Below are 14,951 nucleotides of genomic sequence, written 5' to 3'. Positions count from 1 at the left end.
TTTCAAACATTAATTTCAGAGGGGGCCGTGTTTCTCAAGCCATAGCAAATCCAGTTCCTACCTGTGAGACAGGCTGGTGTGCACTGGCACAGTGTTTGTGGCGGTGGCTCAAGGCATGAAGTGGTTTTCAGGAAGACTGTGCTCTTCTGCTTCCTGTCCTGTGAGGCTGAGTGAGGGTCTCTAATGCACATGGAAAACCTGACTGCAAATTCTCCATAGATGTGATTCTCACTGAAGGGATCCCAGGGATCAGTGAGGTGGCCGCAGTACAGGCAGAGCCCAGCTGGCTCTTCCAGGCAGATGCCTTTCTTCCCAGGTGAGTTGTGTGAAGCATTGTTAACCAGACTCACACATTCCTGGGCCCCATAACAAACACAGCAAGAGAATAAAACAAGTTTTATTCCAGTGGTTTGCCTCTCAGATCACATTTCTCCTTGGTTATAGTGCCTTCTGTCAGCAGGGATCCAGCCCAGCCCACAGAGGAACTGTGGTTCACTGTAACTGGTGGCCCAGAGCCCTCTGCTGCTAACGTGCGAGACTGGAAGACAGTGCATGTCCATTGTCATAGCTCAGGAGGTCAGATGACCCAGGGCAGATGCTCCACCCTGCCTGTCTCCTAGAGTGTGATGGGGGCAGAGCTCCCTGAAGGAAAGTTGTGCCCTCATCACTGTTCCGAAGTTGGAGGAAGGGGCCAAGACAGGAAATAAACGCAGTAGCTGGGACCTTCTTCATTGCTGAAGAAGAAAAGAAGTATCAGAGTGGCTTGAGACCCACATTTCATTCTGTTCGTTCTTGAAGGAGCGTGCTTACTTTCTTCCCTACACAGTTCTCCATGTAAGTGGATACTGCTGTTCCCATCCAGGCATGACCTCCACTGCCTTTCTTCTCACACACTCTGAACCCTCTCCTTCCCACTTCTTACACCTAGGCTTGCTTGTGTCTGTGGTGACCTGAGTCCTGGGACACAGTTCTGTTGTGGTAAGAGGCTGCTTGCCGTTGTGTTCCCCTCCCCACGGGATTTCTGATGCCGGGAAGGATTAAGAAAGAAGAGGGTAGTGTTTGGTAAGGAGACGAGGAAGTGGTGCACACGTCTCAGTTACACGGTGGTTGTGGTAACTGCTAACTGAAGGCTCAGTATCTGTCAAGTGATGCTAGGTGTCTCTTTGCCCTAGAAGAAGGATGTGAAAGATGCTGTGCGAAGCATTGACTCTGCTAAAGAGCAGTTGGCAAATGATGACATAAAGATTAAGAAAATGTGACAGAATTCCCAGTGTTTCCATATTATTCTTCTATATTATCAGACCTGTTATCTCCATTTTCCATTGTCTCTGTCTGTAAGAGCCTCTGCTCCCACTCCACCCCAGCACCAGCAGATCAGCCTTGTCTTAGACTATCCTGTTCTAACAGGAAGGACACAAAACTTGAGATACCCAATATGACTTACCCAGCTTGTTGGAGCATCTGGTCCAGCATCTGTTCCTGATAGTGAGTGTGTGGTGAAGGCCCTGGGCGTGGCAGAAGGCTGGATCAGGGAAAGCAGGAGTTTGTGTTACAAAACATCTTGGGGCAATGCAACAACACACTTGTGTACTCACCCCACATAGGGATCCCATGACAGACCAAAGGACAGGCACCACCAAAGTCCAACTTAGTGAACCAATGAGTTTTATTGGGGTTACATACAGGAATATAGGCCAGAGGTTACTTACAAGAGGAAAAATCACTCAAAGACAGCTGTATCACTAAAGCCCACCCCAGCATGGGGTGACAGCTCACAAAGCTGGGAACCTGGAGCACACTGCAGAGCCTGCAGCAACTCAACAGGTTGGAGAGTGTCAGTTGGCCATAACCTCTTCCAGGCAGCTCCACTAGTTTCTACGTCTTCCAGGGAGTTGCTCTGGTCTCAGTCTTTTTAGCAGCTTGGTGTAACTGAGAGTTGCCTTTGCAGGGTAGCCCTGTCCTATCTGAGAGGGACTCGGCTTTTATTGTTTACTGTGGCAGGGAGAGACCTTATGAGTCTGGTCAGTTTCAGGGACTTCCTGACGCTTTTTTGAATTGTTCACCATCCTGCTTAAGGAGCTTCCTGCAGGACGGGATGTTTTAATCTAGAAGGAAAATGTTACACAACCTGGAGGCAGTCTGTTGGCAGACAATCAGGTATACGTATTTAGTTGCCTATATTTTTGCCTAAGCAAACAGACCTTTATGTTAGGTGTTTGCCTTTGATTCAGGAACAGTCTAAATTTTACAATAGGGAAAACATGCATATTATTTGCTGACAAGGGATGAGGCATATACCCAACCATTCAGAAAAGCCAGAGCAGGATATGTCCTCTTTGTTTACTGTTTGGGGTCCATACTTCTTGAGTCTGGACCCCATCCAGACCTCATACATCCAGAGGTGGGGGGGGAGTGTGTATGTCTGTGTGTGTGTGTACATGCAGGCACATTAGAGTGTGCAGGAGCTGCCATACATGGCCACATATTGCTGACAAGGCTGGTAAGCAGGTCCGCTGGACCCTTATACTAGTGGTTAGAGTAAGGATGGTCTGGCTTCATACTCCTCCCCCTTCCACCGTGGTTGCCATGACTACTCCCTTCATCCGCTGTGTCAGAAATCCTCAGCAGTGGGAGCTAAATGAGTGTTGTCATGCTCTAAGGAGTCCAGCATGCAGTGGGCAAATCACTCGTGATTATTAAGAAGCTGGTGGAAACATGTATTGGAGAGCATCAGCTTTCAATGTCTTTATGCAGTAGTTGACTGTTTAAATAGTTATGTATTTTTCAGATGGGTTTTCAGGTAGGAAAATGACTGTAGTATCCTCCTGACACCAGGGAGAATTACCAAGTCTGTGTTTTGGTGTAACATTACTGAATGTATAGCTTTGTGTTTTAATTTATTTGGAGGTCCTTAGTTTTTAGGTGCATGCGGAGCATCCCCTGGCATCGGTGTCAGCGTTGATAAGGGAGATGGATAATGCAGCCATCCGGGCACCTCATAACAGGCTGCTCGTAAGAGCCAGCTGATGAGACCTTTTCCTACATGTCTGACTCTTGACCTGGTAATACCTACAACCTAAAGTCCATTACTTCTCAAGATTGAGTGCATGATGGACTCACCTAGGAAACAGTTTAAATGCTGATTTAAGAGGTACAGGGCACAGCCTTGGCTTTGAGATATTTTATAGGACAGTAGTATTGAGTGACTCTGTGCAGCGTTGGGCCTGTATTTCAGGGGTTCTCTAAAGAGTTATACAACCAGGACCTGCAATAGTGTCAGGAAGGATCCACTGTGGGCTCAGTTGCTTTGGCGTGACTTAGGAAGAAGCCAGTTGGCATAACCTCCCCACACACCGTTAGCAGAAGCATTTAAGCACTGTGGTCTCTACAGTTCCTGCTGATCAAGGCCACAAGTGAAGATGGTGATTGAAGTTTCCATAGGAATAATTAGACATTTATCAAGGGACAAAAGTAACGGCAAAGGCCCGAGAAATGGCTCAGCAGAGTGTGTTTTGCATGTTTGTGCATTTTTACCTGGCCCTGACTGGTTTTGAAAGCGAGGTAGCCAGGCCCTGTGTTGATCTGTTCTAAGTTTGGATGCACCGTGGAGCTACATCTGCTTTTCTCTTAGAATTCTAAATTTCTTAGTGCCAGGACTGAGGCAGACGTGGTGAAGTGAGCATACATGGAGTCTGATGTGGCATTTCTGATTGGAAAGTTCAGTGTAGTGTATATCACAAAGAGTACTTTTTCTTCCGTTCTATGATTCTGTTGCTTTAGCCGTAGGGAAGGTACTTTTTTGTGTGCTCAGTCAGCCTTCTCTACTTCATTCATCGTCATCCTCCATGTCTGTAAAGCCTCTGAGCCCTTCACTAGGGATCCCTTAGACCCCCTTATGCAATAGTTGACTTTTTTTTTTCATTTTCAAACATTATATAGTATAGGGCTATACTATACAATGTGTAGACGTGTACTATATGTGTATATACGTGGCTCTAGTATAGGGCTGATACCAGTCTTTGTTTCTCTCCTCCCCTAGTCTTGGTTGTTTTTTTCAAAGGGGTCACTGTTAAAGGGCAGTGGTGGTTCCTGGGATCGGGTGGTCAGAGTGAGTCTTAAAGAGCCTTATGTCTGCATGCAGGGACTCTGTGCTGTGCCGACCACCGTTTCTCTAAGAGCACTCTGCATTCAGCTTCTCTCCATCTACATTCTAGTGTTATATGTTCAGACTCTCTGCCTGCCCGCCGGCCCCGCCCCAACAGAGACTGTCTGCTTTGGGCTCTGCACTTCCAAGCCATGTATGCTCTCCAGCCTGAGTGTCCTTCCTCTGTGGATGTTGTGACTGCAGCTACTTGCATGCAGCACTTTCCATCCTCGGGAATCCTTACACTGGCAGACAGGAGTAAATAAATATATTCTGAGTTTAAGTATCCTTTATCCATAACAGTAAGGACCAGAAATGTTTCAGATTTCTGAGGTTGGGGATATTTGGATATTTGCATCAACTTTACAAGTTGAACAGTCAAATAAAGAAGTTAAAAATGTTCTTGAAACTTGAGACTTCTGAGCACTAAAATTTTGTTTTGTACCATTTTGGATTTTGAGATTAGGGCTGCCTAACATGTAGTATTACTACATTTTAGAAATTATCCTGCAGCTTTTCATATGATCTGTAAATTTAGAATTTAGAATTAATAACCATCATAAATTAGCACATTGTTAGGATTCATTTCTATTGAATTTAAGTTTTATATTCCTACTAATCATAGGTAATTGAATAATTGAAGAAAATGTAAAGGGTAGGATGAAAACTATCAAAGTACTACTCTCAGCTATGTATGTCTTGGTGTTCATGTGTTGCTGCCTCCCTGCCTGTTGATGGTACTAAGCACACACTCATCTTTGTGGTACAGCATCTTCCTTTACCTAACACATCTTGAGTATATCCCATGAGTAACTATTTTTAAGGACCGTTTTTAGAAGATTAAAGATAGTGTATGCAACAGAAGTTTTTTTAGTGTCCTGTTACACATGTGAAACCTTCCCTGTGTCATCGTTAACGCACACTCTGCAGTAAGCATTGTAGCAGTAGGTCACGTGCTACACTGTTGTGAGTGACGGGTCTAGTGACTTCAGGTCTCACTGTACTCTGCTGAGTAGACGGAGTTAAATGAGGAAAGCAGGGTGGCAGAGCTGGCAGCAGAATGAGGGAAGTTACCTTGGGTTGGAAGAGAGTCGGGGTGTGTGTGGGCAGGGAGCATCCTGGACAGACTCCCTTCAGGGATTTGGGCAGAATGGACATCATGAATTTGGACTCATCTCTTTACATATATTTGTTAATAACGCTTGGTTACTCAGATGTTGGCATCCTTTCTATTCAGAGTTGAGGCCTTTGTTCAGAGTACAGACAGATGTAATTTAATCAACAACACAGTGAATTTTATGCAAGTCACTTTTTCTCCTTATCTTGTTGCTCTTGGAAAATTACATAGCATTTGAGCGTGTCTAGGTTCCAAATCACAAGTCAGAAACACTAAAAACAAAACAAAACAACAACAACAAAAAAAACGGAAACATTTCAGACATGGTAGCATCAGTAGAAAATTCCATAGTTGACCCCACATGGTAAATGCCATGTGAAATGCAGGTGACCTAAAAATACTGTGTAAAAGGACCTTCCGGGTCTGTGTAAAAGATGTGTATGAAACATCAATGAGTCTCGTGTGTCACTTTTAAGAGATAGCACATATATGAAAACATTCCAAAATCCAAAACATGTCTAGTCTCACTACACTAGGTTGAGGGGTGCTTGGCCTGTACCTTACTTTTGAATAGTGATGACTTTATGGTTTGTTTGGTATACTACTTGAGTGTAGTTATCTGTGCTGTGAATAGTATTTCTGACATTGTAAATCCACATTCATGTGAGAACTGTTCGCAGTATCGGTTTTTATATCAGCTTTGTAAAGTGAATCAGAACACCTGTGAATCTTACTTTTTTGGAATTTTAAGAAGATACTGTATTCTTTAAATTTTGCAAGAATCTGATAAGTCTCTAGGCCTAGAGTCTTACTAAGAGCCAGTTTTAAACCCATTGCTGGGTGGAGCCTCTTAGAGGACAGCCATTCTAGACTCAGAACATTGTTAATAGAGTCAGGGCTTGGCTCTCTCCCATGGGGTGGGCCTCAGGATAGGTCCAGGCATTGGTTGGACATTCCCTCCATCTCTGCTCTATCTTTATCCCTGCACATCTCGTAGGCAGGGTAAATTTTGGGTTGAAGTTTCTGTGTGTAGGTTGGTGTTCTCCTCCCTCCACTAGGAGTCCTGTCCAGTTAGAGGGTGTCCTCTTCAGTCTCCACAACCTCTGCTTCTAGGGGTTTCAGCTAGAGTCACCCCTATATTCCCCCAAGAGCGCCGCCCCCCCCAGATTTCTGTTCTCTCTGCAAACCCTCTGTCTTCCTGCCCGATCCCCGTCCACTCTCGACACATCTGATCTCTACCCTTACTTCCCTCCACACTCCCTCTCCTGTCCTGTTCTGAAGCACCAACTAAGGACCATGCACAGACTGGACATAGGCCTCCTATACATCTGTGCCCAGTGTGCAGTTTGGTCTTCATGTGGACCCCCTAGTAAGAGGAGCAAGGGCTGTCTCTGATGTGGACTCTATTGCATACTTTTCAGTCACTTCCTCCTGGTGGGGCTGCTTTGCCAAGCCATTGAGGAAGAGGATGCTCTCAGCCCTGATGTGACTTGATGTGCTAGGGTGGGCTGGTGGGGGAGGCTCCCCTTTTCTGAGGGTAGGGCAGGGGTAGGAGGAAGAGGGAGGAAGGCTGGGACTGGGAAGAAAGAAGAGATGGGCTACAGTTGGGAGGTGAATGAATAAATAAGTACATTAAAAAAGAATCCAGTTCTCTGTTGCTCTCACTTTCGGTATGTCGTGTCTGATGACATTTTGGTCAGGTTTTCTTCTTCCTGTGCCAGTTTGGTCTGTCATGTTTGTTGGATTCATTTATACAGAGTTGGATTGGTTTTTCTCATTTATTTTGCTTTTCTGTGATTTGAAACACAAGTAGTTGAGAATTCTATTTCCCCATGTTTACCACAGTGGGTTCTCTTCCCTACAGACATAGGTTGGTCCAGACATCATGGAGATATGCAGCTTGTAAGTTACAAGAGGTTGCTGTAATGGCAGGTGTACTTAATGACAGATGTACTTGGTTGGGGGGGGCGTTGCTAAGTGTTCTCAGCCTGAAGAGTACATGCACACGGAAAGTGTGCCTTGTTACTTGATGCTATGCTGTGGTCTGTCTGGTGTCACTCAAGTGGCTGTGGCAGTTGACAGACAGTATCAGGGTGTCCTCTAACCAATGGTGAGAGCACATCCAGTAGTAAAAGCAGTGTGCTCGCATTGCTTTTTTCCCCAGTCAGATGACAAAAAACAGGTGCCGTTTTCTAATTTACTAGGTTCTACTTTTTAACATTTTATTAATTTGTGAGAGAGGACAACTTAGGCTTTAAAACAGAGACTGTAGGGCCAACTGGAGAAACAGGAGGCACAGCATTAGAACTGACATGGACAAAATTAAATTAACCCTGTCATACAGCAACTCAAGTGGTGATTCCAGATTACACAGTGGTGGGGAAGGCATGGTGGGTATCTCCAAATCAGATACCCCATCTTTCCTAGTCTCCATTTCTCTCTTTTCCCAAAGTAAGAACTAGACCTTGATGTTATTGCTTGGACATGACGTTAGGGTTTTTTCCTTCATGTTGCACCAAACCTGACAATAGCAGCTTAAGGAAAGAAAGGTTGGTTTTGTTTCATGCTTGAGGAGGGCCACAGGCCATCGTAGCTGGCAGTAGCAGGAGTGTTGGTGACACTGTCTGTGATCAGGAAGCAGAGAGAGGGGACACTTTCCCCTTTTCAAAAATTAAGTCTGTGACAGGGGCCCATGGGGTGTTTCTGCCACATTCAGGGTGGATCTTCCCCTCCAGAAGGCCTCTTTGGAAAGGCCGTGAAGACACACCCAGACATGTGCTGTCTCCATGGTTCTAGACCATTGAGAGTAACTACCATAGGCGTGGGGGCCGTTAGGACAGTAGTGAGGATGTGCTGCAGATGCTCTGTTTTATCATGGTGTCAGGCTGCAGCTTTCATCCACTGTCCTGGGGACATGGCTTTTCATTTTTAGTAGTAAAGGACATAAAAGGAGTGTAATGTGGCTGTTTGTTGCTGAGTTATTTTTGTGCTTTCTCAAAATATATATTCCATTAAATTCAGCAAAAACTACAGACACAGACTACATGACCATCTTCTGAAATTTCAGGATGGTTTTGCAAATACACCTGTTATTAGGAGAATTGTAACGCACAGGTTAAATATAAAGAGAGTATTCTGTGAAAACTGACTGAGCAGAAGCTTTCCTGTCTCTCCAGTTGAAGGTGTGGTTCACCTGCTGAGTGGGGCTGTGGGTAAGAGCTTACTGTACTGAGCATAGTTCTAAGTCGTGGTCCAAAGTTTTGTAGCATTATTTTTAAGACAAAAGGCAACTGAATAGAAAATTGAAAAATGAAGACTAGTATTTTGCAATCAAGTGCCAAAGTCATCTTTGAAAGGAATTATATGAAGTGCGTACAAGGAAGGCCAGCATCAATATACTAAATAACCATACAGATGCTGCCAACCTGGGTATCCTAAATAACTACACGGTAGGGGCTGGCCTCACTATCCTAAGTAAACACACAGAAGTGGCAGCCTTGCTATACTAAATAACCATTTTTAAGTATTTACTAAATCTTAAGTTTTTGTTGCTTTGATCTACAGTTGAGCCTATTAATAAAAAATTGCTTTTTAAAAATAATGTCAAATTATGTGCATAAACTCTAGAAACCACATCCATTACTATTGTGAATATATATATAATATACACATTATTATTTATTACTAAGGTTTAGATGAACTGCTGGCATAGTAATAATAGTTCTTTGGTAATAAAACCAATTTTTTATGTTTCTCAAGGGCTGTATATTTAAGTCATATGATTTATTTATTTATAGTTTGAATATCAATGATGTACTTAATACTTTTTTTGTTAAAAAAAATACCCTTTATTCTTTGGTCCTTTGTGTTTATACAGACTTTACCCTTGCCTTCAGGTTTTGTTTTGTTTTGTTTGAGAAAAACAAAGCCAAAACCTGATGCTTAATGCTAGGTCTACTTTTTTGCACCATTCTTAATTTTATTTATTTTCAAGTTTAACTGGTACACAAAACCGTATAAATTATACATGTTTGGGGGGGGGCAACACCATGTTTCTAGATATGAGACCATTGTATAATATATAAAGTCAGACTAAAATACCCATTTTCTGAAATACTTATCATTTCTTTGTGGAAAATCTCAAAGTCCTTTCTTCTTGGTTTTTCTTCTGGTGCCTGGGGTGTATAGGGTCTTGCATGAATTAAACTTGTCCCCTACCCCCACCCCCAGGCCCCAGGGGGAGGTGGAGGAGAGGGGTGGGGCCACCTGGGGGTGGAGGAGAAGAGTGGAGCCACATGGGGGGGGTGGAGGAGAGGGGTGGGGCCACCTGGGGGTGGAGGAGAAGAGTGGGGCCACATGGGGGGTGGAGGAAAGAAATGAGGCCTTATGAGGGGGTGGAGGAGAGGAGTGGAGCCACATGGGGGTGGAGGAGAGGAGTGGGGCCACATGGGGGGGGTGGAGGAGAGGAGTGGGGCCACATGGGGGGGGGTGGAGGAGAGGAGTGGGGCCACATGGGGGGGGTGGAGGAGAGGAGTGGGGCCACATGGGGTCAGGTAGAGTGGAGTGGGGCCACATGGGGGGTGGAGGAGAGGAGTGGGGCCACATGGGGTCAGGTAGAGTGGAGTGGGGCCACATGGGGTCAGGTAGAGTGGAGTGGGGTGCTGCTTTCACTGTCAACTCATCATCTCATGACAAATAACTGGTATATAATGGGAGCCGCTATAGTATTTTTGCAGATCTCCCAAGCTCCCTTCAGTGATATTCTGAGTCTGTAACTAGCGGGCAGCAAATGGACAAGGCTTTGGTGGATGCATTTTCCCCTCAGTTCCTCAGGCTGGAATGTAGTGTAAGGCCCCAGAGCTTGCACTAGCTCTCTTTCTGTCTTCTGTGGCCCCTATTGTGCCACATGACCAGTGAGCAGTTGAAGTAAGTTTGATGAGTGAATCGAAGATTTGAGTTCTGCCTTTCTGGCAGGAGACAGGGAGGGGAAGCTGCAGCAGAGGGGAGGGACCCCTGGTGGGGTGCGCTGCCTTTGATTTATGTAGAGTATGGTCCTGTGCCAGAGGCCATCTATACCCCAGCTAGGAGCAATAGGTTCAGAGTTGGAGACACATTTGGGGCTAGTGATGTGTGGCAGAGGGCAGAGGCTGACATCCACTTGGCACAACATTGTAGAGCATTTATCTAAATTATAATTTGGTGAGATATCTAAAGTCTATGAAGTTATTGAGACCATGTTCAACTGAGTACAGAGTAATGCCCTGGGAATTTGTGCCTGCTGGGCCTGGCATTGACCTTGAATGAATTACACCACCGTCACCATCGTCAAATTTGTGCAGCCTGCTTTACAAAATTCAAATTGATTATTACCAAAGCTAAGCATGGGTATATTTATAAAGCTTGGTTGTGCTTAGAGCCACAGGCTGGGGACCACTGGAACCTGAGGCCACCCTTTTCTTCCTTCTCTGTCCTGAAGCAACACCCATGTCCTAGCTGTTGGTGCTTGCAGTGCTGAGGATGGACCCCAGGGCCTGGTGCGTGTCTGGCAAACACCTCACCCTGAGGTACTTCTCTAGTCCTCCCTGCCTGGAGCTACTCCTCCAGTCCTCCCTTCCTGGAGCTACTCCTTCAGTCCTCCCTGCCTGGAGCTACTCTTCCAGTCCTCCCTGCCTGGAGCTACTCCTCCAGTCCTCCCTTCCTGGAGCTACTCCTCCAGTCCTCCCTGCCTGGAGCTACTCCTCCAGTCCTCCCTGCCTGGAACTACTCCTCCAGTCCTCCCTGCCTGGCCTTCTTACTTCTGGGTCCAGCCCTGCCTTGCCCACATGGTTTTGCCTCTGGGATGCACCTGCCTTTTGGAGCTTTGTGCTTATTCAGTAGTTCCATGATTTTACTTTATATGCTGCCTCTTAGCCACATCTTCTTACATTTATATACACTACGGCATTATCAAGGGACAGACAGTATTTTGTCACAGTACTCTTGAGGTCATCATTGTCTTCAGGTTTTCATTAGCATTGTTTCTCATGTTTGTCTTTTGTCTTGGTATTAATTCATTTTCTGTTTCGGTAATGGATTTATAGGCTGATAATTCCTCAAGGAAAAGGCTTATTCAGTTCACTATTTTGAATATTAAACGTCTAAATAGTATAGTGCTGGTTCTGTAAGGGCCAGTTTGGCCTCAGCCAAATCAGCACACAGTGTTGGAGCACCTCAGGGTGGGTTATAACTTGGAGGTCTCCTTGTGGTGGGATCACACACAAAAGGTAGAGATTCACATGCAAGACCACAGGTCACAGAGGCGAGTTCTGGAACTGGCTCAGGCCCCATGAAACGACCTCAGTCCCTCTGAGAGCAATTCCCTGTGTCCTAAAAGCTCCACAGCCCCACAGAAGACCAACCCTACAACACATGAACCCTTGGTACTCAGACCACATCAGTCTACGGCACCATCTGGTTTAGTCATGCTGATCCTAACTAATGTAGTTAGCATTTGTTTTAACAAATCCTGTGTGTGTACAAAAAATTATTATTTTTTTACATACTTTTTAGCCCAAAAAATAGTTACTATTTTTGTGATTGAGTATCTAGAATGCATTAAGAGGCGGGCTCTGTCTCAGCTGGTAGAGTGCTTATCCACCATGGGTGTGGAGGTGAGTGCAGAACTCACTGCACTTACAGGTAGAAGCGGAAGAGTCACAAGTTCGAGATGATCTTCCATGGTTTGAGGCCAGCCTAGGCTACGCGAGACCTTGTCTATTGAATGAATGAATGAACAAATAAAAGTGCAGTAATTTGTATTATAGGGACATTAATTAAAAGGTGTCTTGTAACTACAAATTAATTAAAGTTGTAGATTTGAAGGAAAGTCTCTTTAATAGTAAAATTTCACAAATACATGATTTCAATGTGTTGTGTATCTATCACTGCTTAAAAGAAATATGTATATCTTACCATATTCTTTGTTTGCTATTATTGATGTGTTTTTTCTTTTCTTCTTTTTCATAGACAAAATTGAAGAAGCACAAAAAGAGCTTAATGGGGCAGAAGTTTCCAAAAAAGGTAAGTGAAAATCATCCCTATGTATCCATGCCCATAAGATTGCTCAGAATCGATGCCTTTCCCGCCCCAAGCTACTGCTGTAGTTCTGAGTGTCCTGGCGCAGTCTCAGCACCTGCTCCAGCACTGGTTTTCATGGGCCCATGTCCTGGTGCTGGGAATATGAAAAGCAGATGCAGCTCCCTTTTGAGCAATGCTGTCATGTAGTAGCACAGACCGTGTGGGTAGCACAACCCAATGTGTGTTCCGGTGCAGTGTAGGACTCTGATGTTAAATTTGAAATCCATCATTTCCAGATAGCCTCTGGGCTCGGTATAAAATGGCAGACTCCCTTTCTCACCTGGGTTCCCTCTCTGCCTGATCTGGGGAACCCCAGCTCCTCAAAGGAGTTTCACATAGCCCGCAGGGAGACCACAAGCCCAACCCTTTCCTAATAAACCCATTCAGTTTGCACCTGGGGACTCCTGGAAACACCCATCCTAAGCTAATATATCTTGGTGCCTTGTCTTTCAACCAGTGACCTTTACCCATACCAGGAGCTCTTCCCCCACCCATAGGATAATTAAGTACTGCTTTCCCCTTCTTATGATTGGGCTGTGCAACTGCATGTAAATGAAAAATCACCTCTAGCCCCAGAGAATCAAACACATTCACCCTCAAAACCTCTCCCATTGCCCAAGGTTGATAAGTCCCTGTTTCACATGAAATCAATGGGCCAGCGTCATCTATTTCACACAACTGGCTGAGACTTGTCATTTATTCTGGGGAAGGATGGGCTCCCCTCTTCCTGAAGAATTCAGCACTGAACCTCCATAGGGCTTGACTGCCAGCCAGGCAGCCAGATGCTTCTGACCTCTGCAAGCTTCTGCCATTTACTAGCTTGCAAGTACGGATCCCTGCTGCAAGTAGCAGGCTGTTCCCAAGCAGCCATTTTGTCTGTGGAGACAACCAGGGTCCCTCCTCTACCTCTTTCTTACAAAGCAGCCACCAACTGCTCATGCAGGCCGTGCCCTCATTGCTACCTGGCTTGTGTTTTGAAGCCTGAACCTCCTTTGACCCTGCCCTTCTCCTTTTGCACTAGAGAGATTGGCACTTCCGTTTCCTGCCTGGCATCCCAGCAATCACTTGGAAAGTAGTTGAGCATTTGTAAGACAGGCGTGCTTGGTTGAAGAAGATCGTGCAGTTTTCTAAAAAAAATGATAATTATTTCAAAGGATGGAGATGACTTTGTTAAATGAGAAAAAAAATAAATGTGAAATATAGTATATAAACTTCTATTTTTTGTTAAAACAAATGAGGAGTGGGACCTGATATATAATATATATAATATATATAATCACACTTATGGGATTGGACAAAGTTTAGAAGGATTTATTTATGCAAATGTGCTTATGAAGTGGGAGTAAGGGAGATGCTGTATTGTGTTTGTGTTACTCTGGGTTATACAGTAGCCGTAACTTGTAGTGAAAATCCAAACAATATGCAAACATTGGTCTCACGGCAGAAAGTATCGTGTCTTCCGGACACTAGAACCTTCAAGAGATGCCAGTACTGCACAGGTGATGGTGGGATGCCTTTGTCCCAGCACTGTCTCTTAGAGAGATGGTGGGCTTTCTCTAACACTGGGGGTGAGGGTGGGGGTGGGGGTGGGGTGGGGGTGGGGTGGGGTGGGGGTGGGGTGGGGGTGGGTGGAGACAGGGTTCTCTCAATACTCATTCTCATGATTTAGTGTTTATATTTCCTTATTATATTTTCTAATTTGAGTGGACTAGTTGGCAGAATATTTTAGCCAAATAGAACCTTCGTAGAGGGGATCTGTCTGTCTGTCTGTCTGTCATTCTTTTCTTTTCATTAGACTGGTCAATTTCAGAGAAAAGAGTTTCTTTATCCCCCAGTCTCCATTCCTTAGAGCAGCTGTGGCTCTGCGCACATGTGTTGTGTGTAGCAGTGTTAGTATCTTCTTTAAACCTCCCCCTCTATGATAACTCTGATAGGAATCTGGCCCTTGATGATTCTTGCAGAAAAACCAGACTAGGAAAGGTAGATGTTACCAGAGCCTTGCTGAAAGATGCCTGTCCAGCCTTGCCATACGACCACACGGTGGTATCCACGGAAGTTAGAAGATGCCCCTTTCAAAGGTTTTTTTTTTTTTTTTTTTCCAAGCCAGCTCTGCTCACAACCAGCAGCAGCCCTCCTGGCTGCTACACGCAGAAGAACAAATGTCACGTGTGTTCCCTGATTTTCTCCAGACCAAAAAGTTCTCACAAAAGTGAACTGAATGCTGAGAGGAGGGAGGAGGGGCAACAGAGGTCAGAAGGACTAAGGAAGCTGGGTAGTGAGCCTCAGCATAAGGGAGCTGGGTAGTGAGCCTCAGCATAAGGGAGCTGGGTAGTGAGCCTCAGCATAAGGAAGCTGGGTAGTGAGCCTCAGCATAAGGGAGCTGGGTAGTGAGCCTCAGCATAAGGAAGCTGGGTAGTGAGCCTCAGCATAAGGGAGCTGGGTAGTGAGCCTCAGCATAAGGGAGCTGGGTAGTGAGCCTCAGCATAAGGGAGCTGGGTAGTGAGCCTCAGCATAAGGGAGCTGGGTAGTGAGCCTCAGCATAAGGGAGCTGGGTAGTGAGCCTCAGCATAAGGG

General features: G+C 45.2%; 1 protein-coding gene across 3 annotated transcripts in view; it reads left to right on the top strand.

Moving 5' to 3' along the window:
• The window catches only part of HIVEP1 (HIVEP zinc finger 1), a 121,197-nt gene that overhangs the window by 54,354 nt on the left and 51,892 nt on the right, over positions 1-14,951 (top strand). For all 3 annotated transcript variants that reach the window (XM_084795435.1, XM_084795434.1, XM_084795436.1), the window contains exon 3: positions 12,267-12,320. In XM_084795435.1, the coding sequence (XP_084651561.1) occupies positions 12,267-12,320 (54 nt within the window). The remainder of the gene's footprint in view (positions 1-12,266; positions 12,321-14,951) is intronic.

Source organism: Acomys minous, assembly GCF_964271855.1.
Source record: "Acomys minous genome assembly, chromosome: 9".
In the NCBI taxonomy this organism is placed as follows: Eukaryota; Metazoa; Chordata; class Mammalia; order Rodentia; family Muridae; genus Acomys; species Acomys minous.
This window is presented reverse-complemented; position numbering and strand designations above follow the sequence as displayed.